Source organism: Pseudophryne corroboree, chromosome 7 (genome assembly GCF_028390025.1).
Source record: "Pseudophryne corroboree isolate aPseCor3 chromosome 7, aPseCor3.hap2, whole genome shotgun sequence".
NCBI lineage: Eukaryota > Metazoa > Chordata > Amphibia > Anura > Myobatrachidae > Pseudophryne > Pseudophryne corroboree.
In genome coordinates, this window is record NC_086450.1 from 361,362,732 (window position 1) to 361,380,227 (window position 17,496).

Below are 17,496 nucleotides of genomic sequence, written 5' to 3' on the forward strand. Positions count from 1 at the left end.
TGTGTACTCAAATGTATTGTCAAAGCTCAACAGAAGCAGTGGCAGAAACTGCTCCAGATCACGTATTTCCACAGAAATGCTGAAAATACCAGAGAGAGAGAGAAATAGAGGAGATCAGATGTCAGGTACACAACTGGAGCTAGCTGATCTACTCTGTACTGTTGTTGATAGTCAAATGATCTAATTAGTTACAGGATGTTCTAGTTTGGTCCACTTACTCTCGTGCTTGTCTATGCTAATGCTGGGTACATACTTGCCGATATATCATTTTGGCGATTCGCTGAACGATATATCGTCTGCGGATAGGTCCATGAACGACGTTGTTCACAGACATATCAGGTTGGCCGTGCAGCACAGCCAATATAATGGTACATCTAACTGTGTACAGATGGCAGCTGACAAACCCATATGCCAGCCGCAGGAACCGCAGACAGTGATGTCACTTTCGAATCCTGTGGCCAGGCATTTCAAGCAGCGGATTGTTAAGCGTGTATACACAAGATCATTTGTGCATAAACCTTACCAACTGTTAGATCGGTCGCTGGATCGGCCGAACCGTTAGCCAAGTATGTGCCGAGCCTTACTCAATTTTGATCAATAATGCAATAGGGGATTCTGCCTTGTCGAACGCATCTAAATACAAGTAATAGGGTAAATCCAGAGTTTTTGTAAAGTAACAGACGCATATTATGTATGTATTAATGTCAACAAAATACTTAGATGAGTCTTACATTTGTTATAATTTAGATCAATGATATCCAGCTCCCTGGAATCTATTACTCTGGTCCCCTCCCCAGGCAGTGTGTACTACAATACTTCACTTTGTGTGCTAGGGTTCTGGCACTGAAAATAAATAGCACCGTAGGACACCAGGAAAATTCAGACACATCTCATGCTCACCATTTACTTCAATTAGATTGGAATTTTTCTGGTTTAGGATGACATACAGTTCCCGCTGGTCAGACTTTTTTCCTACGATCCAGTAATCGCTCATTGCTTTTACAATGATTTCTTCATCTTCATCAACTCTGAAAAAGCATGGTTTTAGAATACAGGTTGAGTATCCCATATCCAAATATTCCGATATACGGACTTTTTTGAGTGAGAGTGAGATAGTGAAACCTTTGTTTTTTGATGACTCAATGTACACAAACTTTGTTTAATACACAAAGTTATTAAAAATATTGTAATAAATGACCTTCAGGCTGTGTATATAAGGTGTATAAGAAACATAAATTAATTGTGTGAATGTAGACACACTTTGTTTAATGCACAAAGTTATAAAAAATATTGGCTAAAATGACCTTCAGGCTGTGTGTATAAGGTGTATATGAATCAAATGCATTCTGTGCTTAGATTTAGGTCCCATCACCATGATATCTCACTATGGTATGCAATTATTCCAAAATACGGAAAAATCCGATATCCAAAATACCTCTGGTCCCAAGCATTTTGGATAAGGGATACTCAACCTGTATAGGCCATTTAGAACAATATAAACTACAAACTAAAGTCTATTATTCGTAGTAAATGTACATTGTAAAGGTCTTGGAAACTTTATAAAAAAAACTCAACACCACTAAGCAGCAGTGGAGGAGCACTAATAGCTGGTGGTAAAAATTTTAAAGCAGCACTAATGTTTCATAAATATAAGTCAATACCGCCATTGATCAAGCCAATTAAAGTGCAAGACACTCTGGGCTTTGCACTTATTAGTGCTGGTTTAAATTTTGTGCTAAAATCAGCGGCTTTATAAATACACCCCTGTTCTCAGGACTCAGGGAAGTATGGTGAGAGGGACAAAAGAATTTGGAATAATCAGATCCATTTCAACGTTTCATCACTGCTCAGTTCTGCCCAGGTGTGTATCTAGGGGTCCAGGCGCCTCTGGCAAAGTAAGGGACTGGCGCTCCCCATATTTGGAATAGGGGAGGTGCATGTGCAAAAAAGGGACATGATCTTGTGGGAAAGGGGCATGACCATACAATAGATCCCCCAATTCAAATTACGCTACACAGTACTAACCCTTATTCACATTATGCCCACACAGTAGCAGTTTCCTTTAGACATTATGCCCACACAGTAATTCTTATAACACTGAGGAGACATCAGCAGTGCCTGGCCTGGCTGAGGAGGCAATGCCACCAAAGGCCGGGTAGTATAATCAAATAGTAGTGCAAAGAAGTGCAGTGCAGCGCACTACCCAGTGGTGCAAGTAGAAAAAAGTCTTAGTGGTACTGTATTCGCATGCCTTCGCCCCAAAAATGGGTGTGGCCACACCACATGGGGCGTGGCCAATGAAAATGGTGCCGTGATACACATGACCCAAATAGTGCAGTGCCAGATACACATATGCCCCCAATAGTGCCAGATACACATATGCCCCCAATAGTGCCAGATATGCTCCCACGATGCTAGATATGCACCCACAGTGCCAGATACACATATGATTCCACATTGCCATATACACATGACCCCACAGTGCCAGACACACATATGCCCCCACAGTGCCAGATATGCCCCCACGTTGCCAGATACACATACCCCCACAGTCATATAGTCATAGTCCCCATCCCCCTCCCAGCACATAGCCATAGTCCCCTCCCAGTAAATAGCCATAGCCCCCACCTCCACAAGCAATAGCCGTAGTCTCCACCTCTCCCAACACAGTCATACAACAGTCCCCATCCCCCTCCCATCACATAACAATAGTTTCCTGCCAGCATAGAGCCATAGTCCCCCTCCCTGCACATAGCCCTTCACTTCCCCAAGCACATAGCCATAGTCCCCATCCCAGCACATAGATGTAGTCCGCCCTTAGCACATAGCAGTAGTCTCCCCCACTCCCAGCACCTACATAACCTCCCCACACAGCACATAGCCCTAATCCCCACCCCACAACATCCCAGCAGATAGCCACAGAGTCTGGCAATACCTGCTGTGCCGAGCTGCCTGGGATGGAGGGTGGAGGATCGCTCAGCAGGCAGGAGCTGGCGCCGGTGTCCGGCACCGCACCAAACTACGCGACGTGAAAAAACTGAAAATAAACTACAGCTCCCAGCAGCCCTTGCCGCCGGGAGCTCCCGACAGCAAGGGTTGCTGGGAGTTGTAATTTATTTTCAGTGTTTTCTCTGTAGTGCGTTGCGGTGCTGGACACCGGCACCAGCTCCTGCCTCCTGAGCAATCCTCCACCCTCCATCCCAGGCAATGCACAGGCAGCTCGGCACAGCAGATATTGCCAGACACTACGGCTTAAGGGATTCCACCCATTGGCCAAGGGTGGCACTGTCGGGCGGCACCCCCTGCTTGGCTGGCGCCCCTGGCGAGTGCCATCCTGGCCAATGGGTAGATACGCCCCTGGCTCTGCCTAACAGCAAGTCTGCACTTCAAATCACCAGGGATAGTGTATTTTAGTGTAACATATGTATTAAACATTTACAAGCAAAGAGGTAAGTTCCACAGCATCAACACACCTTGTAAAATCACTGTTTATGTCTCCAAGAATCTTCAGGAGTTCCGGCTGTACAGAGGTAAGGGATACACTGGGTGTTTTCTTGAGGTGTATCGTACTTTTCTCCGCTAGGTTCATATGGTTGAAATAAATAAACTTAAACTGAGGCTCTTTCTCAGACCTGCAAATGAAAATATCTTTGGTCAGCGCTCTGCATCATATAGTGTAACAATGGCTTACTCACAATGGTGGTATCTAATTTATGGTCTGCACAGATACTGCAATAAAAGTTAAGAGTTGTTTACACAGTTCCTAGCATATTCTGTAGCGCTGTACAGTTGGGAACAAAATACTGTAATAATACATAAATAGGGCATTAACAAACAAATGAGGTTAGTAAGCCCAGCTCACAATGTAAAGAAAACAGCAGTTTGATACAGAAAGTTCAGTTCCACATATTACATGTTGGTCCAGTCAGAGGCAGAGCCTCTCGCCCTCCTTCCCTCCACCCCCCAGCCAACTCACCTGACCAGCGCAGCAACAAGAGCTGTCGGGGGTAGGGACCCATGCTGCAGGGGGGAGAGAAGACTCCAGGCTTCTGGGGAGGGAGGTTTCCATGATGCCGAGGGAGAAGTGCAGTGAGTCCCATGCGGCATGCCGGCGGCTATGCAGCACCTCCCTTCCCCCTCCTTTCAAGCAGCGCGGCCACGGGGACTGATTCAAGCAATCTCCAGCCTCCGCTGTTGTTAGGAGGGCTGCTGCTGGCGGCGGAGGCTGGAGAGGAGAGACAGCACCAGAGCAGATTCGGCCGAGATGCCCCTTAAGACAGAGGAGCTCAGGGTTACTCTCCCCCTGGGCACCTCCCCCCCACCCCCTCTTAATAAGGCTCTGGTCAGTGATGAATGGGAAAAAGTGCAAAGTCACACCGCACAGCTGGTTGGGAAGCTGCAAATTCTTCTGGGTACTCAGAAATCCCCCCTTTAGTGCGCCACTGCACAGAGTAATTGAATACTTCTTAAGTGTCAGTTTTATAATTACTTCTAACTGGTGGTAGAACTGGGTGTTTAATAGAGTGTGAAATTTTATTATTATTACATTTTATTTATAGGGCGCCACAAGTGTTTCGCAGCGCCGTACAAAGGACAGTACAGGGAGACAAAACTTAGCATAACAGTAAATAAATAACAAAAATGGAGTGCAGGTAACAAAGAGCACCACAATTCTCAAAACATAATACAGCTTAGATGTAAGTAGCGAAGGAGTAATCATTGTACTACTTGGGGCTGGCGGCCATAGATAGAGATGAGCCTTTACCAGCAGGAGAGAAAGCAGGTAAAGATGGTCGCTGAGTGAAATGTGTCAAGAAGAGGGTTTAGACAAGAGGAAAGAGGGCCCTGCTCTGAAGAGCTACCAATCTAGTGGGGAGGGGCAACAGACAGATGACATGAGGTGCAAGCAGGTAGAAGCCTGATGGTGGTATGCGAGCAAAGCAGAGATGTCCAAGGCATGGGGCAGGGGGATGGAGGAGCAGCCTAAGGACTAGGTTATGCATTGGAGGGGTACGCTTTGATGAATAGGTGGGTTTTCAATGCCCGTTTGAAGCTTTGCAAGGTCGGGGAGAGTCTAATGGAGCGGGGGAGCGCATTCCACTGAAGGGGTGCAGCACGGGCAAAATCCTGAACTCATGCATGGGAAGCAGTGACCAAGGCAGAGGAGAGGAGACGGTCATCAGCCGACCGTAGTGGGCGGGAGGGAGTATGAAGGGAGAGGAGGTTGGAGATGTAGGGAGCAGTGGAATTAGAGATGGCCTTGTATGTGAGGGTGAGGAGTTTGAAGAGGATTCTGTAGGGGAATGGGAGCCAGTGTAGATTTTGTTGAAGGGGAGTGGCAGAAGTGGAGCGGCGGGAGAGGAAGATGAGCCTAGCTGCAGAGTTGAGGACAGATAATTTTGGGAGATTTTAGTAATTTTTAGACAGACTATGTGGCTTTGTTTTCATTAACCCTTTTTAAACCCATTTGTCACACCATGCCAGTCCTCTTATAAACAGAGATCACAAGTAGCTTCTGCTCACTGGAGGTAAAATTAATAGTTCAGACTAACACAGAATGCTGCATTGTTTCGATCCCATGACAGCTGGATCAGAGAAATGGGAATATTAAACATGTTTAATAATTCAGATTCCCAGATCCTGAGATTCTTTGGCTGAGGTCAGGGAAATCGGGCCATTCTTAACATGCTGAATTTCCCTGACGGATTGCCGATTAGCAGATAGGGAATCACGGATACTGATGTTTGGGGGACATAAGCCAGAGCAGATCAACTTTTTCATGGTTTGGATCATCCTGGATTTTAAAGTAAATTGTACGGTAGGCGAAAACCAAGCATTGTAGCCTCCATATCGTTAACAGTATAATAAAGCTTTCCAGGAATTCTGATAACTAAAAAGCTGTAAGTGGAGATCCATGAACAAGGAACCATAGGGCGGTCCCACCATACATGACCCAATGAATTTAGAAACCAAAGGGGAGTCAAAAACAATCTGTAAGAGTTTAATAAAGTATCCTTTTCTGGTAGTTGTGGTATGATTGTCACATCACCAACATGTCATGGAGTCTGCAGAGTCTAAGAGACCCCCTACTGTGCCAACAGAGGAAGAGGGGTTGAGGGTCCATGTAAGTAGATCATGGGGTCTATTTACTAAGCTTTGGAGAGGGATAAAGTGGATAGAGGTAAAGTAATCAGCTCATAACTGTGATCTTTCAAACACAGCCTGCCACATGCAAGTTAGGAGCTGATTGTCTGGAACTTTCTCCCTACACTATATCTCTCTCCAAGGCTTAGTAAATAGACCCCCATGTACTGCAGTGTAAATGCTTGTATCCCTGTCACATGACGAGAAGGCTCATTGTAGATGATATAACTATCATGTTCTGCAACAGGCTTGGTCCACTTGCATTGTATAAAAATAAAACGAATCACTGGACAAATCTGCAATACTTCTCTTCTACAGAAGAAATTGGCATGAGCCGGAATATATCCTTAATCTACAAGCTGCAATCCTGAAATGTATGAGATACAGCGCTTAAAGACTCAGGATAAGACATTAAGACAAAATAACCAAGCAGTTCTACATACCCAGATATTCTTCTGTTGATGTTATACTGTTCACAGATGTCCGACGCTAACACTGTAAGTTGAGGTCCTATGAGACTGTCCAGTTTTCTACAGAAATCCGGTGTTAACTGCACCGATGCTAAAATTAGTACAAAAGCATATTAGCATACAATAATAACAATAATAATAATAATAATAATCCTACACTCACAAATTTCTCTCACCATGCATTACAGTATGCTGTATTCAATATATCTCATCCTTTCACACCTGCTTATTGGTCATTTGTCTTTCTGTTTTACAAGCTTGGGTCTATTTAATGCTTCCAGTTTGGCTTTGAACACTCTGTGCTTAAAGTGGTCCTAGAGAGGAGGAGGTGGAACTCTCCCCCCCCCCCCCCATTTGTGAAATAATGTGATTGCGTGCACCATAGGTGCGTGCCGCAAAAAGGGGCATGATCACCCAATAGTATCCCCAATTCAAATTACGCTGCAGAGTAGCACAATCTTATTCACATTACACCACATAGTAGTGTCCCTTATTCATGTTATGACACACATTAGTGCCCCTTATACACAAAGCCCACAGTAGTAGCACCCCAAATACACATAATGCCCACAGCATTATGTGTATTTGGGGTGCTACTACTGTGGGCTTATGTCCCCAGGAGTGATGCCCCTTATTAAGTGCCCCCTATGCAATGCTCTCATTAGTATTGCCCCTGTACTTATGCCCCAGTTGGTGTGCCCCCAGTAGTTACGCCCCCAGTTCCCCCCTCTAGTAGCGCTGCTTTGTGCTTACACACAAAAAAAAAAAAAAAAACTCACCAGCCCCGCTCCAACTTCCGGACCGCAGCCTCCGTCTGGCGCCCGCTCCTTGCAGCTATGGGAGAGACGTCATGACGTCTCTTCCATAGCACCGCCCAGCCACACACTGCCTGAGCTGGAAGCCGGAGCACCTTCCGCTTATGGGGAAAGAGCCGGCGCCCGCTGGTAACACAGTCTAAGCGGGCGCCCGACATTTCCCTAGGTTAGGTGAGCCGGTGGAGGCGGAACTGCATTCGGTCTCCAAATGGAACTGGCGGGACGCAGTTCCGCCCTGTTCCGACTCACTTTTTAACCTCTGGGTACACTCATGTAGTACAGTTTATATCTAAGTAAGTAGGGGTTATGTGATAAATGATGCAATGCGAACAATTATGATGGAAACCTTAGAAACCAATAACACATTTGCTTTCATTTTCTGAGGCTAGGAACACAGCCCGCAAAATTACAGTGAATATTGGTCAAATGGATTATTACACAGCGTGTGTGGCCTAAACACAGTCACAATGACTGCAAATTGGCTGTAATGGACAAGGTATGCTTTCATCCCCCAACAGCACTGATGGGCCACAAAGACTCCAGTGGGTCAACCCTATTCCCTACAATGTTTTCGTTGGTGCGAGTAAGTGCAGGCCCTATACCGTACTTACTGTACCGCCAACTCGCAAAATTTTGTTTGCAGCCCCATAGGTCTGCAAGCAAACACTTTGTGAGTCAGGCATGAAGAGGGTACGAGTTTGCACACTCCGCAGGGAATAAGATTGACCTGCAAAACTGATCTGGTCACTTGGATACAAGGACTAAATATACCTATATCACCCAATTTGGTTCACTACTGGTGTGTCAAAATTGGACAGTAAAAATAGGAATTTAATACCTACCAGTATTTCCTTTTCTCGTAGTCCATAGTGGATACTGGGGTTCTGTACTTTAGTACCATGGGGTATAGATCGGGTCCACTGGAGCCTGGCACTTTAAAACTTTTTAGTGTGTGTGTGTGTGTTTGCTGGGTCCTCCCCTCTATGCCCCTCCTATTAGACTCAGTCTAGGAAAACTGTGCACGTGGAGACAGACATACCACGAGAGAAGGAATAAATACAACAGCGGTGAGGCAACAAGCCAACACACAACCATAACCATAAGGAGGGCGCTAACCAAAACAGAGGATAGCACAGCTAACCTGACAACAGAACGGGACCGCAACGTTGGTCCAACCAATCACTTACACAGGTAAGCAGGAATTGAAGCACTGAGGCGGGTGCCCAGAATCCACTACGGACTAGGAGAAAAGGAATTACCGGTAGGTATTAAATTCCTGTTTTCTCTTACGTCCTAGTGGATACTGGGGTTCTGTACTTTGGGACATTCCCATGGTACTAAACGGGTGGGAGAATGCTGAGACAGACCCCTGTAAAACCGCCTGACCAAACTGAAGGTCATCCTTGGCCAAGGTATCGAACCTATAGAATTTAACAAACGTGTTTGAACCAGACCAAGTCGCAGCATGACACAATTGCAGGGCCGATACACCCCGGACAGCCACCCCAGAACGATCCTACCGACCTCGTCGAGCGAGTCTGAATAGACGTCATCAAGGGCAGAGCCGCCGAAGTATAGGCCTGTTGAATGGTCACCCGGAGCCAGCGAGCAATAGATTGCTTAGAAGCTGGCCGACCAAACTTGGAGGCATCATAAAGGACAAACAGCGTGTCAGATTTCTGATGACGGGCCGTCCTTTTGACATAAATCTTCAGAGCTCTGACCACATCAAAGGACTCAGGACCAACGGAAGCGTCAGACAATACTGGAACCACAAGAGGCTGATTCACATGAAAAGCTGACACCACTTTCGGCAAAAACTGAGGACGGGTCCGAAGTTCCGCCCTGTCTTCATGAAATATCAAATAAGGGCTCTTGCAGGATAATGCCCCCAATTCGGAGACACGTCTGGCAGACGCCAACGCACAATAACATCACCGTCTTCCAGGTGAGAAAGTTTAACTCAACCCTATGTAAGGGTTTAAACCAGTCCGATTGGAGAAAGGACAGAACCACAATGAGGTCCCATGAAGCCGTGGGAGGTACAAAGGGCGGTTGCATATGAAGAACTCCCTTTAGGGAAGTCTGTACTTCTAGCAACAAGGCAAGCTGTTTCTGGAAGAAAATAGAGAGCGCCGAAATCTGAACTTTGATGGAGCCCAACCGTAGGCCCATATCCACTCCCGCTTGCAGGAAAAGTAGAAAACGACCAATGCGAAATTCCACGAGAGAAACCTTTCTATCCTGACACCAGGAAACATACCTTTTCTAGAAACGATGGTAATGTTTTGACGCAACCATCTTCCTTGCCTGGACCATGGTGGAAATGACTCTGGAGGGAAGACCTTTTCTCAACTTCCAAGCCGTCAAACGTAGCCGCTGTAACTCTGGGTAGACGAACGGACCTTGTTGAAGAAGATCCTTTTGTAGCGGCAGAGCTCAAGGATCCTCCAGAGCTAAGGTTAGGAGGTCCGAGTACCACGCCCGTCAAGGCCAATCCGAGGCAATTAGGATTTCTTGAACGCTTTCCCTTCTTAGTCTTTTTAGAACCCTTGGGATTAGCGGTAGAGGAGGGAACAGGTACACAAACTGGAACGTCCAAGGTGTCGTCAGCGCGTCCACTGCTACAGCCTGCGGATCCCTCGTTCTGGAACAGTAACGGCATAGCTTCTTATTGAGACGAGAAGGCATCAGATCTATCTTTGGACAGCCCCATCAGTGAATTCACTGTTGAAACACCTGGGGATGTAGGCTCCATTCAGCCGGATGGAGATCATGCCTGCTGAGGAAGTCTGCTTCCCAGTTGTCCACTCCCGGAATGAATATGGCTGAGATGGCCCTTGCGTTGGCCTCTGCCCAGATGAGGATTTTTGACACCTCTTGCATCGCAGCTCTGCTTCTTGTTCCCCCTTGTCTATGTAGGCCGATTGAACCTGGATCGCCTGATCCTTCAGAAGATAGGAAGCTTGCAGAAGAGCACTGTAAACTGCCCTGAGTTCCAGAGCAGATTCCTGAAATGAACTGACCATATCCCCTGAAACTGGGCCCCTTGGGTCACAGCTCCCCAACCCTGGAGGCTGGCATCCGTTGTCAGTAGAATCCACGAGTGGATATTGAAATTCCTGCCTTCCACCAGATGAGGAACTTGTAACCACCATAACAGAGAAATCCGGGCCTTTAGAGATAAGGTCACTTCCTGATGCATGTGAAGGTGAGACCTTGACCATTTGTCCAGCAGATACAGCTGAAATGGCCGGGCATGAAATCTGCCGTATTGGACTGCCTGGTATGCAGCGACCATCCTGCCCAGCAAGTGTATGCAAAGATGTATGGATACCTTGCAGGAAGGAGCACCGAGCAAACCATAGCCTGGATAGCCAGGGCCTTGTCCATCGGAAGAAACCCCTTTTGAAACACCGTATCCAGTATCATTCCCAGGAACGGAAGACGTTGGGTCAGTTCCAGGTGAGATTTCTGGAAATTTAGGATCCACCCACGATCCGTAAGTAGGCGAGTCGTCCAATCGATGCTGTGCAACAGACGCTCCCTGGACATAGCCTTTATCAGGAGATCATCCAAGTAGGGGACTATGTTGACTCCCATCATGCGCAGTTGCAGCATCACTTCCACCATGGCCTTGGTGAAGACGCTCGGAGCTGTGGACAGGCCAAAGGGCAAGGCCTGAAACTGAAAATGGTTGTCCAATATGGCGATCCTGAGGTTAGCCTGATGAGGGGGCCACATGGGAATGTGTAGGTAAGCATCCTTGACAGCTAAGGAGACCAGGAATTCCCCCTCCTCCAGACCGGACACCACTGCCCGCAGGGATTTCATCTTGAATTTGAACACCCCGCAAATACGGGTTTAGAGACTCCAGGTTTAAGATGGGCCGCACCGAACTGCCTGGTTTTGGAATGACAAAAAAGCTGGAGTAAAAACCCCTTTCGTGTAACGGAGGAGGTACTGGAACCACCACCCCCGTCTGCAAAAGTCTTTGAATAGCCTCTTGCAAGGTAACTTTTGCTGCGGGTAAAGCTGGTAAGCCCGGCTTGAAGAACCTGTGAGGAGGGAGTACTTGAAATTCCAGCTGGTATCCCTGGGAAATGAGTTCCCTCTCCCAAGGATCCCGGCAGGACTTCGCCCACACGTGGGCGAAGTGTTGAAGGCGAGCACCCACTTGAAAGTCGCCTTGCCGCTGGGGCCAACCGTCACGCGGAGGGCTTAGCAGCAGGGGATCCGGCGGTCTGGTCCAGGGAAGCAGCAGCTGCAGGTTTACAGGACTTACCATGGGATCTTCTTGGAGTGGTGGAGACGCCCCTACCTCTGAACCTTAGAACACTTAACAAATCCCCTCTTGCGCTATAAATGATATGGTATGGCTAAGAGTTCAATAAATCAAACTTGTTATTCCATATATTTGATATATTTTAATACATAAAAAAAAAATATATATATATATATATATATATATAAGGCAGGAAAAAACGGCTGGCACTCAGAGACTTGCAAAAACGACTCAGACTAAGTGGTTAAATGCCAACGTTTCAGGGGATAACCCTTTTATCAAGTCTTGATAAAAGGGTTATCCCCTGAAACGTTGGCATTTAACCACTTAGTCTGAGTCGTTTTTGCAAGTCTCTGAGTGCCAGCCGTTTTTTCCTGCCTTATACTGACTTCAGCTGGCAGGGCACCGGAGCAGTTTTCAGCCTTCAAGTACAGAGTGCCGAACACCACCTCCATTTATATATATATATAATATATATATATATATATATATATATATATATATATATATTTCACAGATAAACAACTTGACCGGTCAATAAAATCACTAACACTGTATATTCATATATAGTATTATAAACTTCCTAAGGAGGTGGATCTAGGCATACTCTGTACACAGAAAAATATAATGTTCTAATGATAAAGGTAAAACTCAGTCCGTATTTTGAATTCAAAAAGTCAAATACCATCTGTAATTTGAACCCATGTAACAAATAGTATCCTTGAGAGTTACTTTGTAATTCAAGTTTCTCAATGAGTTGCCGCTCAGCAAAGAAGAATAATAATGTTAAAAGAAACCGCTCCACACTGCAGCCTTACGTGTGGCTTCCACCTGTAGTATTAGCACGGGAGAGTCCCAATGACAGACGAGGCAGTCTCGGGCTGCGGGAACCGGCACTTGCGCTGGCGCCTGCTGTGCTGATTAATTACCCGACTTCCAAGCTCTGTGAGTCCACACCTCTATGTGCCGTCTGCAAGCACCACAGTCGCGGTCTCTCTCCTCCCGATTTTCGTCTGTCTGGAGACAGTGACGCAGGATGGCAATGCGGTTCTGGGTTCCAAAGCTGGTACAGGGGTCCAATGTTCTGCTTCTGACGCGTTTCGCTCCTCTCACGGGGGCTTTATCCTGCGTCACTGTCTCCAGACAGACGAAAATCGGGAGGAGAGAGACCGCGACTGTGGTGCTTGCAGACGGCACGTAGAGGTGTGGACTCACAGAGCTTGGAAGTCGGGTAATTAATCAGCACAGCAGGCGCCAGCGCAGGTGCCGGTTCCCGCAGCCCGAGACCGCCTCGTCTGGAACCAACGTTTCGGGGTCAGATGTACCCCTTTGTCACTGTTCACCTTGACAAAGGGGTACATCTGACCCCGAAACGTTGGTTCCTTGTTGAATACACCATTTGTTCTTTAAAGCCTCCGAGTGCCGCCTCTTCTTGCCTATTTATATATATATATATATATATATATATATATATATATATATTTTTTTTTAATGTATTAAAATATATAAAATATATGGAATAACAAGTTTGATTTATTGAACTCTTAGCCATACCATATCATTTATAGCGCAAGAGGGGATTTGTTAAGTGTTCTCTGGTTATTGGTACTTGGGATTTCCAAGTGCCGGTTCTTTTTGACTTGTTCTACCCCAAGTCAAGCTCTCTCCTGCAGCATAAATATAAAATAATTTTTATTTTTTAATACTAATATTTGATCACCAGGACATGGTGATGATTTACTAGCGCCTGGTTATATTTCTTTTTTTACCTCTGAACCTTGCCACACGAAAGGACTGCAAGGAGGGTCCTGTGTAAGAATGCCTTGCAGGCGGAGCAGCCAACGGCAGATAGGTAGACTTACCCGCCGTTGCCTGAGAGATCCATTTATTTAATTAATCTCCAAACAAGGCATCACCTGTAAAGGGAAGATTTTCTACACCCTTTTTGAAATCAGCGTCCGCTGACCATTGACGTAACCACAGAGCCGAAACAGCCATAGCAGTAGTGCGCCCATTTATCTTACACAGTTCCTTTACAGTCTCGCTCATAAAATTAGCAGCATTCTGTATGTGTTGCAACAGAGTAATGACCTCATCACGGGGCAGAGAGTCTAAACCATCAATAACAGAATCCGACCACTTAACCAATGCCCTGTAAATCCACCCACAAACTATTGTGGGGCGCTGTGCTACACCCGCTGCCATATAAATTGCCTTTCGAGTAGTCTCAATTTTACGGTCAGCAGGTTCTTTACAGGATATAGCCCCTGGAACCGGCAGCACCAATTTCTTATACAGTCTGGACACAGACGTGTCGACTGACAGGGGGGGTTTTCCCATACCTTCCTGTCCTCAGCTGGAAAGGGAAAATAGGATTTTGGTACTTACCAGATAAATCCTTTTTTTTGAATCCACAGGGGGAACTGGAGTACTCTTGGGATATGCACGGGGCGTTAGCAGGGATAGGCACATTTAAATATTTAAATTAGCAACTCTCCAACCCCTCCATACTCCCAAAGGTACCTCAGTGTTTTTTACTGAGCCCAACAGGAGCGACAGAGAGGATGAACAAAAGAGAATTACATATAACATTAGAACATAACGGACAACAATAAGTTGACACATAACGTAACGGACAACTAAACAGTTGGCACAATAATAGATATCACCTTAACATTTGAACAAGTAGGTGAAAATGTGTTACCATAAGATCCACTGAACCTACCACAATACAGGTATAAATTGCTTTGGGCGGGCGTCCAGTGCCCCCTGTGGATTCAAAGAAAAGGATTTATCTGGTAAGTACCAAAATCCTATTTTCTTTTTCCTCCACTAGGGGTCACTGGAGTACTCTTGGGGCGTACCAAAGTTTCCCCCTTGGGCGGGAGAGCTGTTTGGCACCTTTAACACTAGATGGCCAAAGCTAGATGTTGATGCCGCAAACGTATCAAATTTGTAAAAACGCACAAACGTGTGCACTGATGACCATGCAGCCGCACTGTAAAGTTGCGTTGTAGAAGCTCCACGACCTGCTGCCCATAACGTTTCTACAGAACGTGTGGAATGAGCTGAAACTGATGTAGGCGGTTGTAGCCTAGCATAAAGGTAAGCCTGACGTATGGTCAATTAAATCCATCTGGATAAGGTCTGCTTGGAAGCTGGACAACCCATTTTGACTGCATCATAGAGAACAAACAATGTATCCGTTTTACGTACTGTTGATGTTCGGGCCACATAAACGCGTAGCACGTGTACCACATCCAAAGTAGCTGGAGTTCCTGAACCTTCTGATAACACAGGAACTACAATTGGTTGATTGATGTGAAAAGAAGATACCACCTTTGGTAGGAAAGCGGTATTCGTCTGAAGTTCCGCTCTATCATCATGAAACACAAGATACGGTGGCTTGCATGACAAGGCACCCAATTCTGAAACACGCCTTGCTGAAGCTAAGGCTAGAAGAAAACTGTTTTCCAAGTGAGAAACTTATTATTAAGGGTTCAAAAATAGAAGACTGTAAAAAATCTAAAACCAGATTCAAGTCCCATGGCGCTGTTGGTGGTATAAATGGAGGTTGAACTCTGAGGACACCTTGCAGGAAAGTGTGAACTGCTGGCAAAAGGGCCAAACGCCTTTGCAAGTAGATAAACGTAATTCTCCATCTAAACCAGTCTGTAAAAATAGCAACAGACGAGATAACTTAAAAGAAGATGTCAGAAACTTCCGAGCTTCACACCACCCTATATAAGCAAGCCAAATTCTGTGGTAATGAGCTGCTGTAACTGGTTTCCTAGCACGTAACATGGTTGGTATAACGGATTCTGGAATGCCCTCTCGTCTTAAGAGAGCGGTTTCAACAGCCACCCCGTCAAACGCAGCCGCGCTAAATTGGGGTAAAAAAACGGACCCTGTTGCAGAAGATCTGGACATAGCAGGAGTGGCCACGGATAGTCTGCGAGTAGACCGCGGAGATACGAGAACCACGCTCTCCGAGGCCAATGAGGCGCCACTAGTATGACTGTCGTGGACTCATTTGATCCGATTTAGCAACCAAGGAAGCAGCGGAAATGGTGGAAACAGATACACGAGGCTGTATGGCCACGCGATTGTGAGAGCATCCACTGCTACAGCCTTTGGAACTCTTGTTCTGGACACATACTGGGGTGTCTGATGATTTTGGCGAGATGCCATTAGATCCACCTGTGGGTAACCCCACCGCTGGACCAACATCTGTAACACTTCTGGATTCAATGCCCATTCTCCTGGATGAAAATCCTAACGGCTGAGATAATCCGCCTCCCAGTTGTCCACTCCTGGAATAAACACTGCCAACAATATCACTTGGTGATGCTCGGCCCAATTCAGGATTCGAGCAACTTCCCGCATGGCCATGCATCTTCGAGTTCCTCCTTGTTTGTTGATGTATGCGACTGCCGTCGCGTTGTCTGACTGGACCTGGACCGTCTGAGACTGAAGCATGTGCACTGCCTGTCGCAGCACGTTGTAAATTGCCCTGAGTTCCAGGACATTTATTGACAGTAATCTTTCTCGGTCTGACCAAAGACCTTGAAGCTGACAATTGGACCACTGCTCCCCAACCTCTGAGACTTGCGTCTGTCGTCAGAATTATCCAGTTCCAGACTCCGAACCTTTTTCCTGTGGTGAGATTGTGAACTTGGAGCCACCAGAGTAGTGATACTCTGGCCCTTGGAGACAACCGCTCCAACTGATGAATTTGTAGATGCGAGCCCGACCACTGTGCGAGAACATCCAGATGAAAAGGACGAGAGTGAAATCTTCAGAACCGGAGTGCTCGGAAAGACGACACCATCTTTCCTAACAGTCGAATGCACAAATGCACAGAGACTGTCCGTGGTTTTAGCACTAACTGTACCAGATGACGAATACTCTGTTCTGGCAGGTAAATTCGTTGATCCACCGTATCGAGAATCATTCCTAGGAATTGAATTTGTTGCGATGGAATCAGGCTTGATTTCTTGAAGTTGACAATACAACCGTGCTGAACGAGTACATTGTACGTTAGTTAGGCATGTTGAAGCAGTGTCTGTTGAGACGGAGCTTTGATGAGCAGATCGTCTAAGTACGGAACTATTATCACTCCCAGGGATCTGAGATGAGCTATCATCACAGACATCACCTTTGTGAATTCCAGAGGCGCTGATGAGGCCAAACGATAGTGCCTGAAATTGATAATGGTTATGTTGTACTGCAAACCTTAAGTACGCCTGATGCGATGGCCAAATTGGAATGTGTAAGTACGCATCCTTGAGATCCAGCGAAATCATGAATTCATGTGGCTCCAAACCTGCAATCACTGACCGCAGGGATTCCATCTTGAATCTGTAATAAGCAACGTACCGATTGAGCCCCTTTAGGTTCAGTATTGGTCTGACAGCCATCCGGCTTTGGTACTACAAAAAGACTGGAATAATAACCCTGACCTTGTTGTTGAACTGGAACCGGAATCAAAACTGCTGAATCTACGAGAGACTGAATCGCGGTCTGCAGAACCGCCTTTTTGTCTTCTGACACAGGCAGACCTGTCTTGAAAAATCGCATTGGTGGAAGACAATCGAACTCTATTTTGTAACCGTTGAACACTAACTTGCGGATCCACCCATCTGTGGATGTCTGAAATCACGCCAAGTTAAACGTCTGAAGGCGTGCTCCCACAACTGAACATCCGAGATGGGCTGGAAGCCAGTCATGCCACTAGCTTGTCGGCGGTCTTAGCGTCCTGATGACTGTTAATGGTTTGTTG

The 17,496-nt window shown here is 46.2% G+C and overlaps 1 protein-coding gene across 7 annotated transcripts in view; it reads right to left on the reverse strand.

Annotated features, from left to right (window-relative positions):
* Positions 1–17,496, reverse strand: part of CCZ1 (CCZ1 homolog, vacuolar protein trafficking and biogenesis associated) — a 185,200-nt gene that overhangs the window by 7,419 nt on the left and 160,285 nt on the right. For all 7 annotated transcript variants that reach the window (XM_063934490.1, XM_063934487.1, XM_063934485.1 and 4 more), the window contains exons 13-15: positions 6,588–6,705; positions 3,474–3,632; positions 901–1,028 (exon numbers count right to left, since the gene is read on the reverse strand). In XM_063934490.1, the coding sequence (XP_063790560.1) occupies positions 901–1,028; positions 3,474–3,632; positions 6,588–6,705 (405 nt within the window). The remainder of the gene's footprint in view (positions 1–900; positions 1,029–3,473; positions 3,633–6,587; positions 6,706–17,496) is intronic.